This window comes from Protopterus annectens, chromosome 10.part0 (genome assembly GCF_019279795.1).
Source record: "Protopterus annectens isolate FY-2018-M chromosome 10.part0, PAN1.0, whole genome shotgun sequence".
Taxonomy (NCBI): domain Eukaryota; kingdom Metazoa; phylum Chordata; order Ceratodontiformes; family Protopteridae; genus Protopterus; species Protopterus annectens.
The window spans coordinates 1,792,213,909-1,792,236,273 of NC_056744.1; the positions used below are offsets into that span (position 1 = coordinate 1,792,213,909).

General features: G+C 41.3%; 1 protein-coding gene across 8 annotated transcripts in view; it reads left to right on the plus strand.

The window, feature by feature from the left end:
* The window catches only part of PRR14 (proline rich 14), a 1,002,113-nt gene that overhangs the window by 838,177 nt on the left and 141,571 nt on the right, over positions 1–22,365 (plus strand). For all 8 annotated transcript variants that reach the window (XM_044086619.1, XM_044086621.1, XM_044086620.1 and 5 more), the window contains one exon: positions 12,659–12,774. In XM_044086619.1, the coding sequence (XP_043942554.1) occupies positions 12,659–12,774 (116 nt within the window). The remainder of the gene's footprint in view (positions 1–12,658; positions 12,775–22,365) is intronic.

The window sequence follows — 22,365 nt, forward strand, 5'->3', positions numbered from 1 at the left end:
GAGGAAGCCCAATCAGTAGTACTAACTACCACTGTACTACATGCTACTATAGTTAGATCTGAGGAAGCCCAGTCAGTACTACTGACTACCACTCTAGTACATGCTAGTATCGTGATATCTGAGGAAGGCCAATCAGTAGTACTAACTACCACTGTAGTATATGCTAGTATAGTGAGATCTGAGGAAGCCCAATCAGTAGTACTGACTACTACCGTAGTACATGCTAGTATATTGAGATCTGTGGAAGCATTTCACTTTATTAACAGAAACAGGCAAAAGCACTTTAAAATAATTTTTTAATGAGCACAAGTTGAGGCATATAATTTCACTTAACACAACTTCTTAGATGTATTATTTGGACGTTCTTTCCTAATGTCATATGTAAAACACTGACCAAATACATTCATCATACACAAACTGGAGAACAAGAAAAGAAGAGAAAACAATAATATCAAGAGGAAAACTATTTCCTTTCCCGATATTTAACCCCCCCAACACTAGTCTCGCATTTGTTTGGAGAGTGGCAGTGTTATGGCAAGGTTTTAATGCTGTTAAGGTTCCATCCCGCCACCCTTCTTTACCTTAGTAATTGGTGTTAACCTTGACACTGCCCCTTCCCCCAACCTTAACTGTACAACTTAATATGATTAAAATTTTTCTGTAACACTGCCACCTAAAACAGTCCATCAAAAACTCTTGTGTTTTGCAATGAATAATCAACCAGTTCTATAACTCCGCTTTTCTTTTTGTTCTGTTTACCTAACAATGCAATTTGTTAATTCTCACTACAGATGGTACTGATTCACATCTATACTGTCTAAATATGTATCTTATAAAAACTTGTATTTAATGAATGACAACTCTGATCCAGATGTTGTATATATGTTCTTCTTTTATGCATGCAGTATTTTGATCTTGCTCATTTTCGATTCATTTTACTTCTAATACATTTGGAGCTTTTTTCCCGGGGCCTCCACTGAAAGTGGGTTCTTGACCCAGTGGACTTTCCCAGTCAACAGATGTCAATAAATGAATAAATAAGACTGACTGAGACACACAAACCTTCACAAGCTCACTCAGACAACACTATATTTATCCGCTAACCTAACCCTTACCCTAAAATACAAACTCTTACACAACACTCATCCTTCTGTTATCCCTGACCTGACCGCTAACTCTCTCTCACATACACACAGACGCTGTCAACCTCCTAAACCTACTTACCTGTGTTAACATTCCATACAGTTGGATGTGTGTGTGTGTGTGTGTGTGTATGTGTATATATATATATATATATATATCTAACACATACATTCATACAAGTGTGTGTGTGTATATAAACATTTACACATGCAGTTTACTTATTTTTTGGTTTGTGTTGACTATGTCCTTCAGTGTGGCCCATCTATGACCTTTTCCCCTCCCCAATGTGTTCTCAGCCTGGGAGTTTTCATGCATGCACACAATTTTACACTTGCTTTTTATTTTAGCTTGTCTTGATACCAACCCCGAGGGCAATTGGCTTTATTCTCTTTTCTGACATACTCCTAGACTCGCACACAGTTGCCAAGTCATAATTACACCTGTGCTCTTAGCAGCATAATTCTTTTTGAGTTCCGATAACCACCAAGCTCCTCCCCTCTGGCATCACACTGTTTCACTCAGAGATTAATCTTACTACCATCCATTTTTGTTCAGTTACTGTAGTACATAAAATGTAAGGCTGGATGTTAACATCCTTACTTGACACTATGTCTCGCATACTGGTTAACAGCCAGATACATACTGAATGTGTACTTGGATAAGGAATAAACAGCACCAGTCAGAATAAAAATGCAAACTCTGTGTGTACCACTGTTCCACTCACTGGCACTGAATGTGATCTGTGTGAGTGCTCTTGGATGTACCACTGTTCCACTCATCACTGAATGTGATCTGTGTAAGTGCTCTTGGATTAATGACTTCATTCTAATTTGCATGGCTTTTTGTGTCGACTATTGAAAAATATATATTACTTGTTACTTATACATGTAAGTTGGATCTGACAAGGGTTAAAGCTCTCATCTTTTGTTTTTACTTAATAAACTGTGGTTTAAACAAGCAATACCAGCTGAAATCCTGTTTTCTTAAGAGTAAAAAAGTCTTTCGGCTTTTCCAGGTTAGGGGTCGCCACAGCACAACTCTGGTCTGCTAATGATTGGCAGTGGATTTTTACGGTGCCGAGTTGCCAGCCCGACTCCCAACCTTCAAAGAAGGCACACCCATTCACGCACACACCTACCTGCATGTCTTTAACCTCACTCAAACGCGGGGAGGACATGCAGACTACACACAGAAGGCACTCCCGTTGAGAATTGAATGGGAGAACCTCTTGCTGTGAGACAACGATAACCGCTGCACCACCGAGTGCAAAGTGTTATTTAACACAAATCTTACATTAAAAATTATGACAGCAGTCTGTTTTGTCAGTTTGTGTGCCAGTGTCATTCCTGTAAACTAGTTTCCCCTTTTTTGGTGTGTGTGTGTGTGTGTGTGTGTGTGTGTGTGTGTGTGTGTGTGTGTGTGTGTGTGTGTGTGTGTGTGTGTGTGTGTGTGTGTGTGTACACAATATACATCAACTCCCTTGCTGAGAACTGGGGGGATAAAACTTCTAAAGAAAGTCAGAGACAAACTCTTGTTACCTTTCCAAATTTGAATCTTCCCATAAGCCATACCCTGAAAACATGTGGCAAAATATCAATGCATTAACTAAACCAGGCAAACAAACCCAGCTTTCCTCAAACACCAGTAATTCACCAAATAATGTAGCATGTTCTTTCAATACCCACTTCATAGAAACAGCAAACCCCGTAGTACTGTACTGAATAGATGCTACCAGCTGTGATTACAGAGTGGAATTCACTGTTAAGTCACTGCAGAGCTGAAAACCACATTACTACTGGACTGCTGATGTTCTTCGTGTTTCACTGTTGCAGTCATCACATTTGGGTATCTGCTTGCAGTAGCCCTCAGTCGGCCTGATTAACAAAGTCTTGGGTCATGTCGGTTGCTGTCCCTTCTTCCGTGACGTCAGGTCGTCAGGCGTATAAAACATGCAGCCAACGTCATTACATCCATTTTTCTTGCCATGCGGTGCCCGAAGCAGAAGCAGTTGGCAAGTGCCGGTCGGCCGACTCCTAAAATTTTCATTTTCGAGTTTCAGAACCAAAGTCTTCCAACTAAAAGCCAAGTACCCCATTGGGGAAATGTTTTCTTGCTCTAAACCAGTGTCAGTAAAAGTAAATAACTGCATTACTTGTGGAAAGCAAATACCTCATAAAGATTTTCATTCGTACTGTATTCCTTGCCTAGGCCCTGACCACGATGTACCTCGCTGTCGGTTTTCTGCCTTATTTAAACCACGAACTGTCCGTCGTCGGTATATTTTCGCTTCTAAATATTTTGGTGCTCGGTTCAATTATCCTGATATGTCTTTGGTAAGCCATCCAACTACTGACATTCCGAAAAAACACAAAGATAAAGACAGAGATAGGCCACCTAGGTCCAAAGCTGCCGACGACGCTTCTACTAAGCCAGTTAGCCGGTACTCAGTGAGGTGCTTTTGACGCCTCTGATACCCGCTACTTCAGATTCGCAAGCCTCTACTGAGATCCATTCGGAGTCCAGTATGCTGCGAGATGCTTCAACTGTGGTGGAACCTGCGGATGTCTCTACCTTGGTTGGGTCCAGAGCCGCTGTGCAGGCACCAGCTTCTGAGGGTGTATTCAGGCCTACTGACTTGCGTATTAAATCAACGCAATCTTCTTCTTCAAGGCCTTAAACTCGAACCATGCCTGGAAAACTGACGCCCAGACCACATGGTCAGGCCTCTATCCCTAAAAAAAAAAAAAAAAAAAAAGAATGGCTGAAGACCTTATTACTTTAATCGGGGGAAGCCAGCCTTCCCCCTCTAAGAGACCTAGGACTGAGTTTGCTTATGATACTTCTGACCAGGATTCTGATTTTTCTGTTGCCTCTGATGACCAGGATTTTACCCTCATCTACCTATGAGGATTCTGGTGCTGAGGACTCTATTCCCTCTGCTTCTCCCCCAGAGGATTTCTCATTTGGTGAAACCTTGCACGCAATCTGGGAGCATTTTCGTTGGGAAAGTCAGGAATTCTCTGATTCTAAAAAGAGGCTTAGGGATTTCTAATTACTGCTCCAGCATAGGCCTTTAGCCATACCTCCTGTACTAGACATTGTTGACAGTTACAAGTGGCGTCCCACAAGGCTTAGTCCTGGGACCTCTCTTGTTCGGTATATATATTTCTCGGCGGTACAGGCCAACACAGAAGGACTGTGGCTGACCAAGTTCGCAGATGACTGCAAACTGGGTGCCATAATCAACTCTCCAGCCGACACAAGCATCCTCCAAAAGGGACTCATAGAAACAGACAACTGGTGCCAGAGCCATGGCCTCAAGCTAAACGCCAAAAAGTGTATAGTCATCCCCTTTGGCAAAAACATAGTGCCCACAAATTACCACATAGGTGATAATCCATTAAGTACAGAAGAAGTCGTTAGGGACCTGGGGACCCAAGTTGATGGCAATCTCTCATTTGACAACCACGTGGCCAAAGTGGTTAGAAAAACATTTTATATAGCCCACCTAATCATGAAGGGATTCACATCTAGATCAGGGGAAGTCATCGTGCCTCTTTACTCATCCCTCATCAGGCCCATAATTGAGTACAATGCCCCTTTTGGGATGTACCTTACCAGACACCTGCAACAACTGGAAAGACCCCAAAAGTACCTCACCAAGAGGATCAAAGGGCTCAAACAGATGCCATATGCTGCCCGGTTAAAGAAACTCCAGCTCTACTCAGTGGCATACCACCTGCTCAGAGGCGATCTGTGCCTGACGTATAAAGCCATGTCCAGCCCGGAATTAATGGACATGCTGCACCTCAGAAAAATCCAAATCCCATCGAGCTACGCGCTCGAGAGACTTGAACCTCAGCACTGAAATAAATAGGACATGCTGTAGGGACAGATTCATAACCCAGAGGCTCCCTTCACTCTGGAATAAAATCCCAGTCCAGGTTAGGCAGAGTCCCACATTGACTCTCTTCAAGAAGAATCTTGATGAGTGGATGGGAGATCGTAGGTTTACCCCGGCTATCACTTCTGTGTCACTGTTAGACATAGGCACAGTATACTAACCTCAAAAAAAGGCATAGCAAAATAAATTTAAAATGGGTGGCGAAAGCCAAACACATTCTGGCTAGGCTTATAAATGCCCTAGGGCAGATAGCCTAGTATGAACCTATGCCTTTTTGGAATCTAGTTTGGCCCCTGACTCTTTACCTCCTGCTCCCAGAAAACCTGATAGATATTACAGGGTCCATTACTATCACAAGTTCATTTTTAAAAATCCTACTGTTGGTCCTGAGACCATTTCACAGGGACCCAAGGGCATTAATGCTACTACTGCCAAAAATCTTACCCCCTCTGATAGAGACTCCAGGGCGCTGGATAGATAGGGTAAGAAGGTATACACTTCTGCAACTTTGGCCATTAGGGCCTTAAACTTCCAGTTAAAGTATAAGCAGCATATTATTGGATTGCTTAAACAGAAAATTATGTTGATTCCTAATTGTGCTGAAAATAAGGATTTACAGGATTTACTGCATTCAGCTGAACAAGTTGGAAAACATACTTTGCAGTGTGGTTTTGATTCGCTAGAGGCATCTTGTAGGGCTGCTGTAACTGGGTCTGTACTTAGAAGGCATGCTTGCCTTAAGGAGCAATCTTTGCCAAATCATGTTAAAGCAAAATTACTGGATGCTCCCTTAAACCAGGACTGCCTGTTTGGCAACAAGGCAGAAAAAGTTCTTAAAAAGATGGAGGAAAAAGCTAAATCTATGCAAACTGTTAGATTTTTTGCAAGTACAACCCCCAAGGTTTAGTAGGCATTGGCCTTCCAAGAAATGGTCCTTTCCTGCCTCTTCCAGACCTTCTCAGTCCAAACCCAGATACAGCAGAGCTCCCAGGCTTCAGTCCCAGGGTACTCACAGGACTACGCAGTGGGTGGCCTCCACCTCTAAATCTGGGAGTAATAAAACTGCCCCCATGGTAAACTGTCTCAATGACTTATTTTTAAAACTTCCAAGCACTTCTCAACTGACTACCCCTTTGGGGGGAAAGATTGCTCTTCATGCAAAGAGTTGGGAACTCATTACCCAGGACAAATGGGTTTTAAATATAGTGTCCCAAGGATACAGATTTCATTTCCACATGCTACCAGCACCAAGCGGATGGCCAGATCTACCCCCAAATCAGTGGACAGAGGCCCAAAAGCAAGTATTTTCTCTCTTAAGTATGGGGGCTATTCATTTGGTACCGGAAAAGGAAAAGGGACAAGGTTTCTACTCGAGACTTTTCCTGGTACCCAGAAAAGACAGTTCATGGCATCCTATCCTGGACCTGTCTACTCTAAGCACCTTTTTGGTGATTCCAAAATTCAAGATGCTGACTCTTCACCAGTTGCTCCCTATGCTAGGCAAAGATGCCTGGTTGGCAACACTAGATTTAAAGGAAGCATACCTGCACATCCCAATCAGGGAATCTTGCAGAAGATACCTACATCAAAGCAGGCTACACGCCTCATCAGTTCTCTGCACTGCCCTTTGGCTTATCTACTGCGCCCAGGGTATTCACAAAGTGCCTAGCTCCAGTCATTGCATTTTGCAGGCAAAGAATTATTCAAATATACCCATACCTGGACGATTGTCTAATTCAGGCAGAAAGCCAGAACATACTTTTGAATCATCTGGCCTTTGTACAAAGGTTCCTAACGTGTCTGGGGTACACCATAAATGAAAAGAAATCACACCTGGTATCCTGTCAACAAATTATATTCCTGGGAGCAAGGTTGAATACAACTTCCCAGATGGCTTTCCTCACGCCAGAGAAGCAAATTCATTTGACAACCTACTTCAAACAAGTGGCCACAAAAACCCTGCTGTCTGCAAGGCAAATACTACAAGCCTTGAGGTTCATGGCCTCCTGCATTCCTCTAATTCCATATGCAAGACTGCATATGAGGAAACTACAATGGTATCGAAAAAGCCTATGGTGTCAACATTCTCAGGATCTAGAAGCAATGATTCCTGTCATGCATTGCCTACGCCTAGAGTTTCTTGTTGGGCAGAGGCCTGCCACCAAAACAAGGGGCTACCATTCACACTAACCCCTGCTGCCCAAACCCTAACAACAGATGCATCAGACTATGCATGGGGGGGGGGGGGCTCACCTGGCAGAGAAGTGCATTCAGGGCAAATGGAACCCAAGTCAAATGCACCTGCATATCAATCAAAAAGAAATGTTAGCTGTACAGAATGCTCTGACAACCTTCAAGGACCACATTCTTCCAGGACAATTAATGGTAAAGACTGACAACACCACTGTTATGTGGTACATAAACAAGCAGGGGGGTACACATTCTTACTCCCTCTACAGACTAGCCATGGCATTGTGGAACACAGCCCTGAGCTACCAAGTGCATCTACAAGTTCAATTCCTGCCAGGAAAACTAAATACACTGGCAGACGAACTAAGCAGAAACCTCATGGACCCTCACGAGTGGAAACTGGAACCAAGGATTTTCAACATGTTGACAAGCAAATGGGGGAGCCCAGATATAGACCCATTTGCCTCCCCCCAGAACTATCAATTGGACAAATTTTGCACAAGGACTCCCCACAAACAAATCAGTTTATGCCTTTCCTCCTCTGCCTCTGCTCTACAAAGTATTACTGAAGATCAAACAAGACAAACCAAGGACGATTTTGATTGCACCAGATTGGCCACGCCAACACTGGTACCCCCTCTTGCGCAGTGTGTCACTGTTGGCCCCATGGCACCTGCCTCAGACTCCTACCCTATTGTCTCAGCAGGAGAACCAGATTCTGCACCCTCATCTTCAAACACTGAACCTAGCAGCCTGGCTAATTACCTAATCTCTCCTTTACCATCCCCCAGTAAATCGGTGATGGATATCATTTTAGAGGCAAGGAGGCCTAGTACTAGAAAATCTTGTGCTGAAAAATGGAAAAGATTCCGTGCCTGGAACAAATCTCAAGAGATGAACGCAGCAGTGCCCAATTTACCTCAGATTTTACAATACTTAACTGAGATGCTTCACAAGGGCCTGTCTTTCTCCTCCATCAAGAGGCACGCCTCAGCCATTTCAGCTCATTGTAACACAGAACCTTCCCCTCATCCACTGCTCAAGCAGTTCCTCAGAGGGGCCAAAAATCTATGACCACCCAGGAGACCTCCAACTCCAGCCTGGGACCTTAACTTTGTATTGGAGAAACTCACTCTTCCCCCTTTCGAGCCAGCTGCTACTGCAGACTTAAAATTCTTTTCTTGGAAAACAGCTTTCCTTTTAGCAATCACGTCAGTAAGAAGGGTTTCTCAGTTACAGGCCCTCATGGCAGTGGAGCCTTTCATCATCTTTCATGCGGACAGGGTGTCCCTCAGGACCCATCTCTCCATCATACGCAAGGTAGTATGCAGTGTGGCCCTTAATCAGTCCATTCATTTGCCAACATTCTTTCCTAATCCACAGAACAAAGGGGAACGGATACTGCACTCCTTAGATGTGCACAGACAAACTTAGATTCTACTTGGACAGGACTAAACCTCAAAGGAAATCTGACCAACTGCTGGTGGCATTTGCTACAGGGGCAGAGAGGAAGGCTATTTCAAAGCAAACCATTTCCAAATGGATAGGCCATTGCATTCATTTCTGCTACAAGCACCATGGAAAACCTATCCCACAGGGGATCAGACCCCACTCAACCAGGGCTGCATCTACCTCTACAGCCTTTCTCAGACTAGAGGCGTCCCTACCAAAGACATCCTAGAAGCTGCTACCTGGAGTTCTGTACATACTTTCACCAAGCATTACCATCTGCCAATTTTCTCTAAATCGAGAGCTGGCTTTGCCACTGCAGTCTTGCAGGGCCTTATAGGTGGCCCTAATCCTGTCCAAATTCCTCCTCTCATCCTTAGCTTTGGGAAAATACCCAAATGAAATGACTGCAACAGTGAAACACGAAGAACATAGTACAGTTGTGTACTTACCATAAATGTAGATGTTCAAGTGTATTCACTGTTGCAGTCCTGGTTACCCTCCCTCCAGCCCCCTGACTTCTTTTGGCTATACCTCTACTCTCCTCTACTATGCTCAAAAGTTATTTGGTGTATTTGCTTTTTTGTTGGCGGTATAACCTTGTATATTTATAGATTTAATTGCTTCCCATTAGGTGGGCGCCTGACATCTGTGGCAAGAAAAACTGATGTAATGGCATTGGCTGCATATTTTATACCCCTGGCAACCTGACGTCATGGAAGAAGGGACAGCAACCGATGCAGGACCCAAGACTTTCTTAATCAGGCTGACTGAGGGCTTTTGCAAGCAGATAACCCAAATGTGATGACTGCAACAGTGAATACACTCGAACATCTACATTTATGGTAAATGTACACAACTGTACCTACCCAGTGTCAATCCTTAGAACTGGATCCAGCAAAGAACATTGTTTACATAAACTGAAAACAATCCAAAATGTTAGCCCTTCATAAAGGTACATCTGTACAACTATATAACTACAGATTAGTAGCCATCTTGCCATCACTTTCCAGAGTCTTAAAGAAACATCTGTACAAGCAGTTCCTTAGACAAAATACCCCAAAACATGCTGTCAGACCTACTCATAGTTTTGAATCTTCAGTACTTCTTTCTTAGACCACTGAAGCAAGCAAGCAAACCAAGGCTACTTATGTCACTGTAGTATTCCTAGATCTCATGAAGTATTGCAATGTATATTTAGTACGTTAAACTTAAGCAGGGAAGTCGCTTCATTTTTCACTAGCCCCCTCACTCAAAGAACACAGTCTGTCAGATATCAAAGTATCAGTTCCACCTTCATTCTGGTTGCAGCAACTATTCGTTAGCTTTATGACTGCCTTTATAGTGTTAGTGTCTGCCTTTATGGGTGTATGGCTGAGTGGGTGGGTGTTTGTGTGCCTGTGTCTGCACCTAGGCAAGGTGTTGCCTGTGTAGCTTAGATGTTGAAGAGAGTAAATCCCCTATATTTTGAGAATGCCGCCTCTTGTTCAGTCTTGTTGGTATCCAGCGGTAGAATGCTGTAACCGTGTTTAATGAGAATAAGCTGTATGAAAGCTAGAAAACTGATGTTATAATTTAACTTCTGGTGTCTTGACAGCTCTTGTTTACCATTTCCATTGTCTGTGCAAAAGAAGGAAGTCGATACCCTACAGCCAAGAAGAGGAATGACATGGATTTTCAGCCGTATCCCTGCAAGGCCGTGCTCATAGTGAGAAATTGTGGGATTCAGTTATTGCAGAACTGTGTTCTTCTTTCTTGAAGTTGCATGGCCTGACAGTTTGAATCTTAAAGTAGCAGAGCATGTGGGGCACAGCTTGCTCCCCCCAACGTTTATTTACTTAATTTCTTTTGTACTTCAGATTTGTTAGATATTAGCCTGTGGTATAGAGGAATACAATCTTGACTAAAGCCTAAGGCCCCCTAAGTTGGCTCAGCATCGCGAGCACTTGATGCAGGCAGGGAGGATAGGCTTGCCTGTCCGGGGGGGGGGGATTATGCTGGGCAAAGTTCTTGCTGAGTCTTGAGTTTAAGCAAGAGAACTAGCCAAGCTGGACATGTAGGAGGGTTGAATAAATGGACTGTTTTTAGGGCCCAAAGCGGATATGTCCCGAGTCCACAGTTTGGATGGTTTGAAGCAGGGAAGAAGTCCAGACAGAGAGCAGCAGTATGATGACTACTCACCTTCCCTGGTCATTTTTTCAGTGCCTGGATGGTGCACACATATAGCCAGTCTAGGGTGGCCTAATGGTTAAGGTGTTTGCCTTACAAACACAAGGTGCAGGGTTTGAGTCTCAAAAGGGATAATTGGCTAAGCTTAAAATGGCTCACAAGGGCAGTTAGCTTAGTACTAATCTATGAACCTATGAACCTATGGATTGGATACTTACAAGCAGATGCTGCCCTAAGTAAGGGGACCCTTGTGGTTTTGGTCACACAGATTACAAAATGGATAGTTGTTATACTTGTACTTCTGTGGACTTGCATTGATAATCTACAACTTTAATTTTTAACACTACTAACTACATGACGCCTTGATAATCTACAACCTTAATTTTTAACACTTGTCTACCTGCGTAATGCATTGATGATCCACAACTTTTCATTTTTAATACCACCTACCTACGTAACATGGTAACTGAATAAATAATGGCCTGGCAGCATTTTTTTGTATTAAAACATGTCACAGGTGCGCATCTGGATAAACACTGCAATCTTTTAACATAGCTGTAAATGTCATTGTTTGCCATCTTCACCTTTGGAAACATGCTAATTTTTGCTGTTATTGCCATTGTGTGACTTCAGGGTTTGTCTTTCAGCTATATGTGAATCTGTTTGTTTCTCTCTCTCCTCTCTCTCTCTCTCTGTTGGGTTTGGGATATTGCATGTAGAAGAGAAAAGTGAATAAGGTACAGCATCTGCATCAAACTTCGAGTAAGAGATGCTGGAGCTTAATATGTGGCTGTTAATGAGCAAAGGACAGGCTTCAATATCCTCTGGGTGTCCACACAGTCTGCTTGGGTAGGGGAGCAGCTTTCTGTAAAAATCTAAACTTGGGTTTGTGCATGTTCTGGTCTGAGGCGGTGTATCTCACCATGAATGTAAAGTAGCAGTTCATTTCTAGGAAAGTAGCTGATGCATGAAATAGCTGTATGATGGTCTTGTGGAGTCAGAGAAGCCTTGTGGAGTGCACAGAGCAGTTCTGGAGGTGGGAAGTGTGATTGTAGATATCTAGGGAATTAGAAGAGCGAGTGGGCCTTGTGCAATCCCGTGCTGTCAGAAATCTGTTGCGCATGCCTCCTTTGCAGCAGAATACTGACTGCTGCACATGGCTGTAGTTAGTGGATTAAAACATTCACTCCATTTAAAACTTGACCTATGTCTCCTGAAGACTGGTGACATCTCTGTGGACATGGCATTTTTAGTGCAGGGTCACAGGAGCTACTTCTCTGACTTTTTCATAATACAGGAGTGGTGAGTTTTGATGTGCTTTTCTGTTTGTGCATAGTAGACTGCTGACTTTGGATGTGACATTTGGTTAATTTAATGCAGGATTATTGGTGACTGTTAGTATATCATGAGTAGTGATTGTTCCAATCTGAGACTAATCTAAGAGTCTCTTAATGCATTATTAGTGATGACTGTTAAGCTGTGACTTTTGGTGTACTTCGAGGGACGTTGACGTTCATGTTATATTCATTTAATGTAAGCATGTTGGTGCCTGTACTGATGTGACATCAAAACAATATTTCTAGAGGATGTTCGAGTAACAGTCTATTTACAGACAAGCTTTTCTGTTTATCTGTATTGAGGTATATTTTGGTATGATCATTTACTTCGATGCTGAGGGCGACATAAGTGTGACATTCTGTTAGCGTGGATATGTTAGTAACAGAATGCTGTGGAGTGTTTGAATGTTGCTCTATGTTAGTTAGCCATTTCCCCATGTGTAATTTTACTGTTTGTGTACTGCAGAATTTGGATGCATCACAGAACGGAAAAGCAGGGAAAGTGTCCTGCTTCCCAATTCGGAAAACACCAGCTAAGCCGCAGTATGATCTTACGCCTATGGGTCTTCCAAAGCCCATCAGGTAAGTTGATGGTGAACTAACGAAATTTTTGAAGATTGATTAGCAGGGATCTCTTCTACTTGCTGGCAGAGAAATGTGGTGGTCGTCAAATTCTTTATACAGAAAGAAATAGGTGGTCTTAACAGTCAAGGTCATGTTAGGTTAGTTCATTGAAGGAATTCAACTTTCTCTGTCAGAAACTCAGAGAAATTTATTTATTTTTATTTATGTTTGACATTTAATTACCGGTAAAGTCCAACTGGGTGGGAGCCCATTTTTAGCACAGGGAGAAAACCTCCAAAATATTACATCACTTTTTAAGAACAATAATTTTACAATCTTCAAAAATAATGCAGAAAATCTACAGTTTAAATAATTATACCAAATTGGACTTAATATGAAAACCTTTAAAAATAGATGCAAGTTATATGATGATTTAATATTTAGAGAAATTTTAGCCAGTTTATAGAGGGATTAAAGATAAGATAGTATAACACAAGCAGGAATTACAGAATAATTGAGAGAAAAGCAGGCTTGCGGTGTATGTGGAGAGAGAGTATGGGAAGAGAAATTGATAGAAGTAGAGAGGTATGAGGTATAAATAGGTACTTGTTCATATTTAAGGAGATAGTTATCCTGATGTTGACCAAGAACAGAGACAGCATTTGGCTAGGACATTCAAAATATTATAAAAGAACACTTGTTTGTTTTTCTAGAATAATCTTTAAACCCTTACATTTATTTGTGGAAGAGCTACATAAGAAATAGTGTCATTCTTGACAGTTGTTGCTAGCCTTTCAAATGCCTAGTACCCAGGTGTTGTATTCTGTCCCATTTGTCATGGATGAACCGTTAAACCTAATAAGAGACCAGACTTAAACCTAATAAGAGACCAGACTTAATTTGCACTCAGCTGACTGTGGTCTGCTGTGTAGACTTCAGTAGGACAGGCACCTTCCATTTCAGCATTTTGTCTGCAATGTCTTCCACTATTTCTGTATAGTTCAAGCTGCGATGAGTTAAGATGTTGAAGCAGAGGCAGAAATTCCACAAACCTTCAGTGCAGACAAGTAAAATTAGGCAGTGACTGTCTCATTTCCCCCTGTTTCTCAGCAAGCTTTTCTTATTTGCTTTGGAACTCATGTCTTCATTATTACAGGTCTGTGATGGCAGATCCACTTGTGTTATTTTTGTAATACTGGCCTTTATTAGTGTCTGAAAGGGGGGACTTTCACTTAGACTTCAAGTCATTCAGAACAAGGCGGTGACTGCTTACAAACCTTGGAAAACTTGCTTGAGTTGAGTAGCCAGGATAGCAGACATTACTTTGTGCTATGGTAATCTGTGTAGTCATGATAGTTGAATCTTTAGTGTTCTTTGGCTCATTGTTATATTCTTCTGTCTAAGGTGTTTTGCTGTTGTGCTTATGGTATTCCTTCTTCCTACAGTGAAAGCTGGTTGGCACAGTAAGACAGTCCCTGTGGATAATACAAAAGGCAGTTTGTGAATGACATTTCATGCAGATTGTTTTAGTTACATTGGAAACATGATATGTCTGGACTTACTGAAGCTAGATTTCTTTTCCAGATATGATCTTCCCAGCTGAGATGCCTGATGGTAACAGCATTAACAACATTTAAAGCTTATGGTTTTGCTTTTGAAGCTTTCTGTTCAGGTATAAACTTGCTACTGTAGCATTGTTTGTAGTCCTTGCTGTCCTTCCCTCTCTTGAAATATGTTCGTGTTCTGTATGTTCAGTACCTCCTTTTTGTGCAGCATACTTTATAAAGGAATGTTGCAGTTGAGATGTTTGGGCTTCTTTTGATTTTTTTTTTTTTTTTGGTCAGGATTGTTTTGGATCAGTTAAGCTTGCTGCTACTGAGATTTAGTAATCCCTTTGCCTGTCCTCTTTTAAGAGGAGCGGTCTTGATGGTACACCTTGTCCCACTTATTGGAAGGTGATAGTAATGCTGTTCACCATCTAGCTTGTTGTAAAGGTCCGGTTGTGATGCTGTTTAGGCAGGTTATTCATCCTCAAACCCAGGAATGGGGACAGCTTCTCAGTTCCTGATTCTTGTAACTGAAAATAAATGTTGCACTTTAGGTAGTGCAAAGTACATGAGGCATTTGGACAGTAGGGCAGAGTAAACTTTCTCTTTTGTTTCACCAAAAACTGAAAAATGGTGTGTTTTTCTTTCTTTGCTGTGAGACTCTTGCAAAAGCAGTATTTGCTCTTTTGCTTTAGTAGTGGGTATGCATCGCTTGCAGCCCATACAGAAACAAAAAATTGGGTTTTGTGTTGAAAAAACTTTTTTCTTTTGAGAATATTGTTTTCAGGGTACTTGTCAGGTCCCAAAAAGGGAAAATCAAAATACTTTAAGTCTGTTTTTGTCTGGGATCAGCTGTAATAGAAACCAAGAGGGAAGCTAAACTATGGTTCAGTTTTCCCTCTGGACATTTTTCGTGACGAGAGGAGATTCTGTTAGTAGGTGCTTATGTTGTGGTACTGCTCTTTGTAGGTTCCAGGACGCAATGCCCTTGTGTATTGTAGTGTCACATCGTCCTCAGAGCAGTACTTCTGTATTGTACTGCCACTGAAGTGCCCTTAAGGCTTTGAAGTGACTTGAACTGCCTCAAAACTTAATTACATACAGCTTATCTCCACATACATTATTCACAAAGCCGATGACAGCCCTGCATTCCTGTCACCCTAATAGACTTTGATCCAATGAACATCATCTTCTCCACATATATAAACCCCACAAATCCTCTGGCCAAAATCTGTACTTGGCATGTTGCTAAAAAATGGAATTCAATCCTTCTGCAAATTAGATCTACTTCGAACCTCTGCAATTTTGAACCACTACTAAAAGACTACCCAACTAAAATGTGGCACTGCTCCTGCACTACCCCTGGCTGAACTAATCCCTCCCTGTTTCCACCACCAACATACTTTGTCTAAGAAATAGATTTACTAATTCCTTCCCTCTAAACATTGTCAAAGATCAAATATATTTTTGCGTAGTGTGTATTATTTAGTTGTCTCTGTTCCAAAGAATGTACTTATGGTGGTTATTATGTCATCTCTGTGAACGTCAACTTGTAAGTATACTCTTATCAGTTGACAATGTTCTTTTTCAGTTTGTTATAGCCATCCAAATATTTGTAATATATACAGGTTCCCACTGTATGAACTGAAGCTGTTTATTTACTTAATATGTCATGCTTCTGTATTGGGCTTTGTAATACTTTTATTTAACTATAACAATATTATGTCAATATGGAGTTTTTCTCCCCAGGCCTCCACTGAAAAAAGGACATAATACTTTTATTTAACTATAACGTAATTATCCCCGTTGGACTTTCCTGGTAAATGTCAAGTAATTCCTAATGCTACCCGACCCTCCTCCATATGAATCTCTGTCCCAAACAATTGTTTCTCACTAGAAACTGTAGCTGGACTGTTGGGACAGGACACCAGCTTGCTGAAATCTAAATGCTCTTAATTGTTATATGTTGAGACTGTTGTATAGCGTGTTAGTGGTGACACCATGAACTGTTTAAAGGGAACAATAATCATCTGACAAAACTGATACATTACATAGCTTGTGTAATTACATTATTGATGCTTTCAGAATGTGGATGTGCATTTCTGTGTTGCTGAGGCATTTGTAGATTATGAATGGGTTGTTTATTGTATTTATATATTTTGTTAGCTTAGGTGTCCAGAGACCCATTTTTAATGGTGGCCTGGGTGTGCTGTCCAGTTGAGTGACTTGATTTAGTGTTTCACAGCAGGCAAAGGGAGGCTGAGGGAATCTGACTGAAGACTACAGGATGAAGCTTTTTGGCTTGCACTTTATAGGCTACATTTCAAGGTTACTGTTGGTGTATTATAATGTTAACTTTATGCGTTAATATTGACATTTCTTCAGAAGACTGCAAATGAAACACTTTTTTTTAAGAGTTTTTATATATTTCTGCCTTTCAGGATGAGTGAAATAACTGACCTCCTTTCTGTGGCAGTAAATGGAAATTGCATTCCTGTTGCAGCTTTTTTTGTGTAGCATACTCTCAGGGGGCCATTGGAGGGCTTGTTAGGCACTGAAGGCATGTGAGGTTGGATTGGACCTTGTTGTGCACCGAAAGCATGTGAGGTTGGATTGGACCTTGTTAGGCACTGGGGGCATGTGAGGTTGAATTGGACCTCGTTACGCACTGAATGCATGTGAGGTTGGATTGGACCTCATTAGGCACTGAAGGCATGTGAGGTTGGATTGGACCTCGTTAGGCACTGAAGGCATGTGAGCTTGGATTGGACCTCGTTAGGCACTGAAGGCATGTGAGCTTGGATTGGACCTTGTTAGGCACTGGGGGCATGTGAGGTTGAATTGGACCTTATTAGGCACTGAAGGCATGTAAAGTTGGATTGGACCTCGTTAGGCACTGAGGGCATGTGAGGTTGGATTGGACCTGGTCAGGCACTGAGGGCATGTGAGGTTGGATTAGACCTTGTTAGAATGTTTAACTTAATTTTGTTTGCTTGTACTTGGAAATGTATCTTTTATGTTTATGTGGAAGTTGTCAGTGTTTGCTATTTTTATCTGTTGAAGCATTTAAAGTCTTGAGGCATCACATTTAAGAATTGATGTATGTTTTTATTTCTCATGCAGCAACACAGTATATTAATTTTGAGGTATACTGCGCTTGCCGTCTGAAAAAAGGAATGCATAAGTGTTTGTTGTGAAACACATCAAATGAAACTTTGTTGACATGTCTTGACATGTTTTTGAGGCCTACCTATCATTGGCTGTAGCTTTGAAATATTTTGTTTTTAAGATACTAAGTTCAGTTGTGTAGCTTGCTTTAACAGCTCCTCATTGTGACACCATCAATACATATTGTTTCAGGGCTCTTAACTATATAAAGCATTAAGTTTTGCTTTTTTTTTTTTTTTAAATGCTTAGCAGGGCGATTTATTTATTTATTTGCAGTTGGTTTACCAGGATAGTCCATTGGGCCAAAATGAACCCGTTTTCAATGGAGTCCTGGGGAGAAAAGCTCCATAACAATCTCAATACAGTAGGTTATTAATGATAGTTATACAATGCAAAAAGTTCAAGCAAATAATTACAAAATAGTTCAGCATACATTAGATCTTCTGTATACTTATGATGGATCATATAGATGATACAGACTAACAAAGTAATATTACAAAGTAATACTGGAAGTAAATTCATATTACGATGCACAAACTTAAGAAGTGCAGTCTAGTACATTATATCAGACTAGTACATTTTTGCAAATTCCATAGGAAACAGAGTGTGAGTGTTAGGGAAAAAAGGAAAAATTACTGGAGAAGCAGGGGAAGGATGGAAGATGAGGTAGCCAGAGTTAATTATGTGGGGTGGGAGCAAGAGCATTCCCACTGGGACGATATGAATGAAACGAATGAAGAGATCTTTTGAAAATCAAATGGTTAGGGATTGTGCGAATGGAAGGTGGAAGGGAGTTCCAGAGGCGAGCTGGGCCGTAGGATAGTAGTTTTTTTCCAGGGGGATGAATTGGTTTATGCACTTCTAATAGATTTTGATTATGAGACCTTAATACTCTATTTGGCAGATGCATTTTAAAGGCAGAAGAAAGTGAGGGACAGAGGGAGGGGTTGAGAATGAGTTTGTGGGCGAGAGTTAATTGTGTGTAGGTTAGATGATTAGGTAGCTCTAGCCATTTTAGTTTTTGGAGAGAGAGACAGTGGTGGGTTGATGACTTATGGCTAGTAGCAAACTTGGCAATTTTGTTGTAGCAGGAGGAGAGTTTTTTTTTTTTTTTTTTTACAGAGGACTGTAGATTAGTTAGGAGTGGAGCTCCATAGAGAAGGGAGGGGATGAGAAAGGAAGTAGAGAGAGTGATTTTAGTGGCAGGTGTAAGGTAATGATTTTGTCGGTAGAGCATACCTAGTTTTTGGTGGGGTTTTTATATTTAGTTGTATGTGGGAGTTGAATTTTAGTTGGTTATCAATTTGGACCCCAAGTAACTTGGTATCTGTCACCAGTTCCAGATGTGTGTTATTTTGACTCATAATTGAGAATGTATTCATATTGAAAGGAGTGGCTTTAGTGGGGGTAAATACCATTAATTTGGTTTTAGAAGCATTGAGAGCTAGGTGATTATCTTTCATCCATTGCTCAATGGTTGAAAAGGCATCTTGTGTAAGTTTTAGAAGTGAGGGAATGGATGAGGCAGAGCAGATAATAGTTGAATCATCTGCATACTGGATGATATTTGAGAATGGGATAGATTTGTGGAAATCATTTATAAATATGTTGAAGAGAAGGGGACCCAGTATGGAGCCTTGTAGAACTCCGGTAGGGGTATTAAGAAATGAGGAGGTGGCTTTCTTCCATTTTACTGCTTGATATCTATTGGATAAGTAGCTGGAGAACCAAGTCAAAGAGGAAGTACCTAGGTTAAGTTCAGAAAGTTTAGTTAAAAGCAGGCTATGTGAGATGGTGTCAAATGCCTTGGAGAAGGTCAAGAAGTAGGGTAGATACAATTTGGCCAGAGTCACAGGCTTTGTTTACAGTTTCAAGGAAGGAGAGGAGGGCTGTCATGGTGCTGTGATGTGGTCTGAATCCATGTTGTGAGTGAGTTAGGAGGTTATTATCTAAGAAATGTGGTAGGAGTTGAAGTTGGACACACTTTTCTAAGAGTTTAGAAATGGGAGACAGGATAGCGATTGGGCGGAAATTGGTTACATTGTTATTGTTGCCACCTTTATGTAAGGGTATGATAAAGGCCTGTTTCCAGATTTGAGGTACTATACATTCTTGTATAGAGCGATTAATTAAAATGCTAATGGGGTAGGCAATTACATCAGCAGCTATACTGAGAAAGTAAGAAGGGATGTTATCAGGAGCGTTTGTACATGGCTTCAGTTTCCTAAGGAGTTTCTTTATAGTAGAAGTGGGAATTGGTTTTAGTGAGAATAGAGGAGAGTGGGAAAAGTGGGTGTTAGTGGGTAGTGAAGATGACGAGAAAGTTTGAGATGGAGAAGACGTAGATAGTATAGAGTTAGTCGATGGGAATGAGGGACATGTAGTAGTGCAGGGTAGAGTGTTGCTAGTGGAGAGTGGGGGTATGTTGGAGAATGTGGTGGTGGTAGAGAATGAAGAGGTTAATTTAGAAATAGATTCAATGAAAAAAGAGTTAAATTGGGTAGCTAAATCTGAATCTGGAATATTTGGGTCTGGGGAAGGGGTATCTGATTTGTTGGGGTTAAGAAGGGTAGAAATACCTTTCCAGAATTTCTGAGGATTTGTTTTATTATTATTTTGGAGTGTCGAAAAGTAGTTTTGACTATCAGAGATGATGAGTTTTTTTAACTTTATTTCGAAGTGTTTTATATTCGTTATGAAGTAATGGGGTTCTGTTTTTTTGGTAGTGTGCCCAGACCTTATCTCTGTGCCGCATGGATGCTAGAGTGTTTTTGGTCAGCCATGGCGCGGAATTAATCTTTATTCGCTTTGTCCTTAAGGGAGCATGGGAGGTCAAGTATTTTTAAGAATGTTGAGTTGAAGTGGTGAACTGCGTTATCTAGAGATGATGTTTTTAGACAATTCCAGTTTATTAATTTAAGGGAGTTTGAAAAGGTTGTTGGCTTAAAGTTTTTTTTGGTTACGTGTAGTAATGTAATTATGGGTGCAATGTAGGTTTGAGGGGAGACGGTGAGTAAAGATGGGTAAGTGGTCACTGAGGGAATCTGGAAGAGTGCCACTATCAGAGAAATAGTGGGGATGGGAGACTAGAATCCAATCTAGAATACTACCAGTGGAAAGATTTTTTGAGGGGCGTGTTATGGAGTTTATTAGTTGAGAAAAATTGTAGAGGTTGATGTTGAGAGAGTTTGTTGGAGACTGAATGGTGGCCCAGTTAATATTCATGTCTCCTAAGATAATAGTTTTGTTGCTAATGTTGTTGGAGAGCCAGGAGAGGATATCTTCAAGTGTAGAAATATTGTCTCCTGGGGGGATGTAGAGGGAAGCTAGACAAATGCGTTTGTGTTTGTTAACTTGAAGTAAAGTTAGGAGAAGTTCAGCATTATTAAAGTGCGGAATAGGTTTGGTGTAGGGAGTGACTAACAGGGAGGAGGAGGAGTAAATGAGAGCTACTCCTCCACCTTTTTTATGGGCTCTGTCTTTTCTGATAATAGAATAGTTAGGTGGAGTTATTTCAGAGTCTTTTATATGAGGTTTTAACCATGTTTCAGAAACGGATAGGATGTCAGGTTTGTTATGTATGAGCCAGGCGTGGAGGTTTGGGACTTTAACTATACTTTGGGAGTTTAATGAAGTAAGGAATATGGACTTGTTTATGGTAGTTGGGGTGGGGGGACCTGGGTTGGGATGAATATCACCTGATAATATACTGATGGTCAGATGAAAGATTGGGTCAGAGGGGTAGTTGAACAGCTTACTGAAAGGATTGGGATCTATTATGACTCTGAGACATTTATTAGTTGTTGTGGGGATGGAGTGTTTTTGAGACGTGAATAGTTTGTATGGGAAAACTAGAAGGTTATTGATAGGATAAAGATGGAGAGATATGCGAGTGTGGGTGAGGGGAGTTAAGATGGTTAGTTACATGGAAGGATTGTGAGTGGTAGGAAGTAGTGAGTTGTGTGAAGTAATGAAGATAGGTTAGATGAAGTAGTAGAAGTGAAAAGGAGATGAGTGAGGGTTTTGGGAGCATGTTGAGATAGGGTATTAAGAGGTGTAATATTGTTGAGAGTTATGTATGTAAATCAGAGACAATTATATATAGAGAAGCTGATAAATACCTAGAATTAGTAAGAGAGAGGAGGGTTATGTAGGGATTAGAGAGGGTGTGGTTTTTGTGTATGTGTTGGAGGTTACGATTCTATGTAAAGTGCAGTGTGGGCTCACATGGATAACATACTGCGCAGTATCACAACCTCACAGTACTTGTTCTAGGGTAGGGTGCCTTCTGTGTACAAAGTGTTTACTATCCTAGAGAGCATTTCTGTTTCAAATGCACTGTGGCCTCACATGGATAACACACCGAGTAGTATCACAACCTCACAGTACTTGGTTCTAGGACACAGATGGCGAAACTGTGACACGCATGTCAAAGGTGACACATGCCACAACATTTTCAATAATACACTAGCGATCACCAACACCCGAGTTACCAAAGACACTGCTTTTGCATTCGTTGCTTATGTGAAGTGCACTAAATTATTTTGTGCCAAGAGCGTTTGACCCGCCAAACCCAAAAGGTTTGCCATTGCTGTTCGCGGGCGAGGTGCCTTCTGTGCATAAGGTGTTTTACTTTCCTTTTGTTCACGTGGATTTTCTCTAGGTGCTCTGATTACTTCCCACATTACAAAAACATATGCAGTAGGTAGTTTGGCATCTCCTAAATTGTACATAGCTAGGTGTGCATGTGCGCTTGTATTGTATGGGAGAAAGGCCTGGCTGTCTACCTATGTCCTCCCCACCAGTAAATTCCCTGGTTGTCAGTGGCTGTTGACAGGGTCACTTTAGAAGTCTGCTGTGACATTAAGGGTGGTCCTGTAGCATATGCGCATAC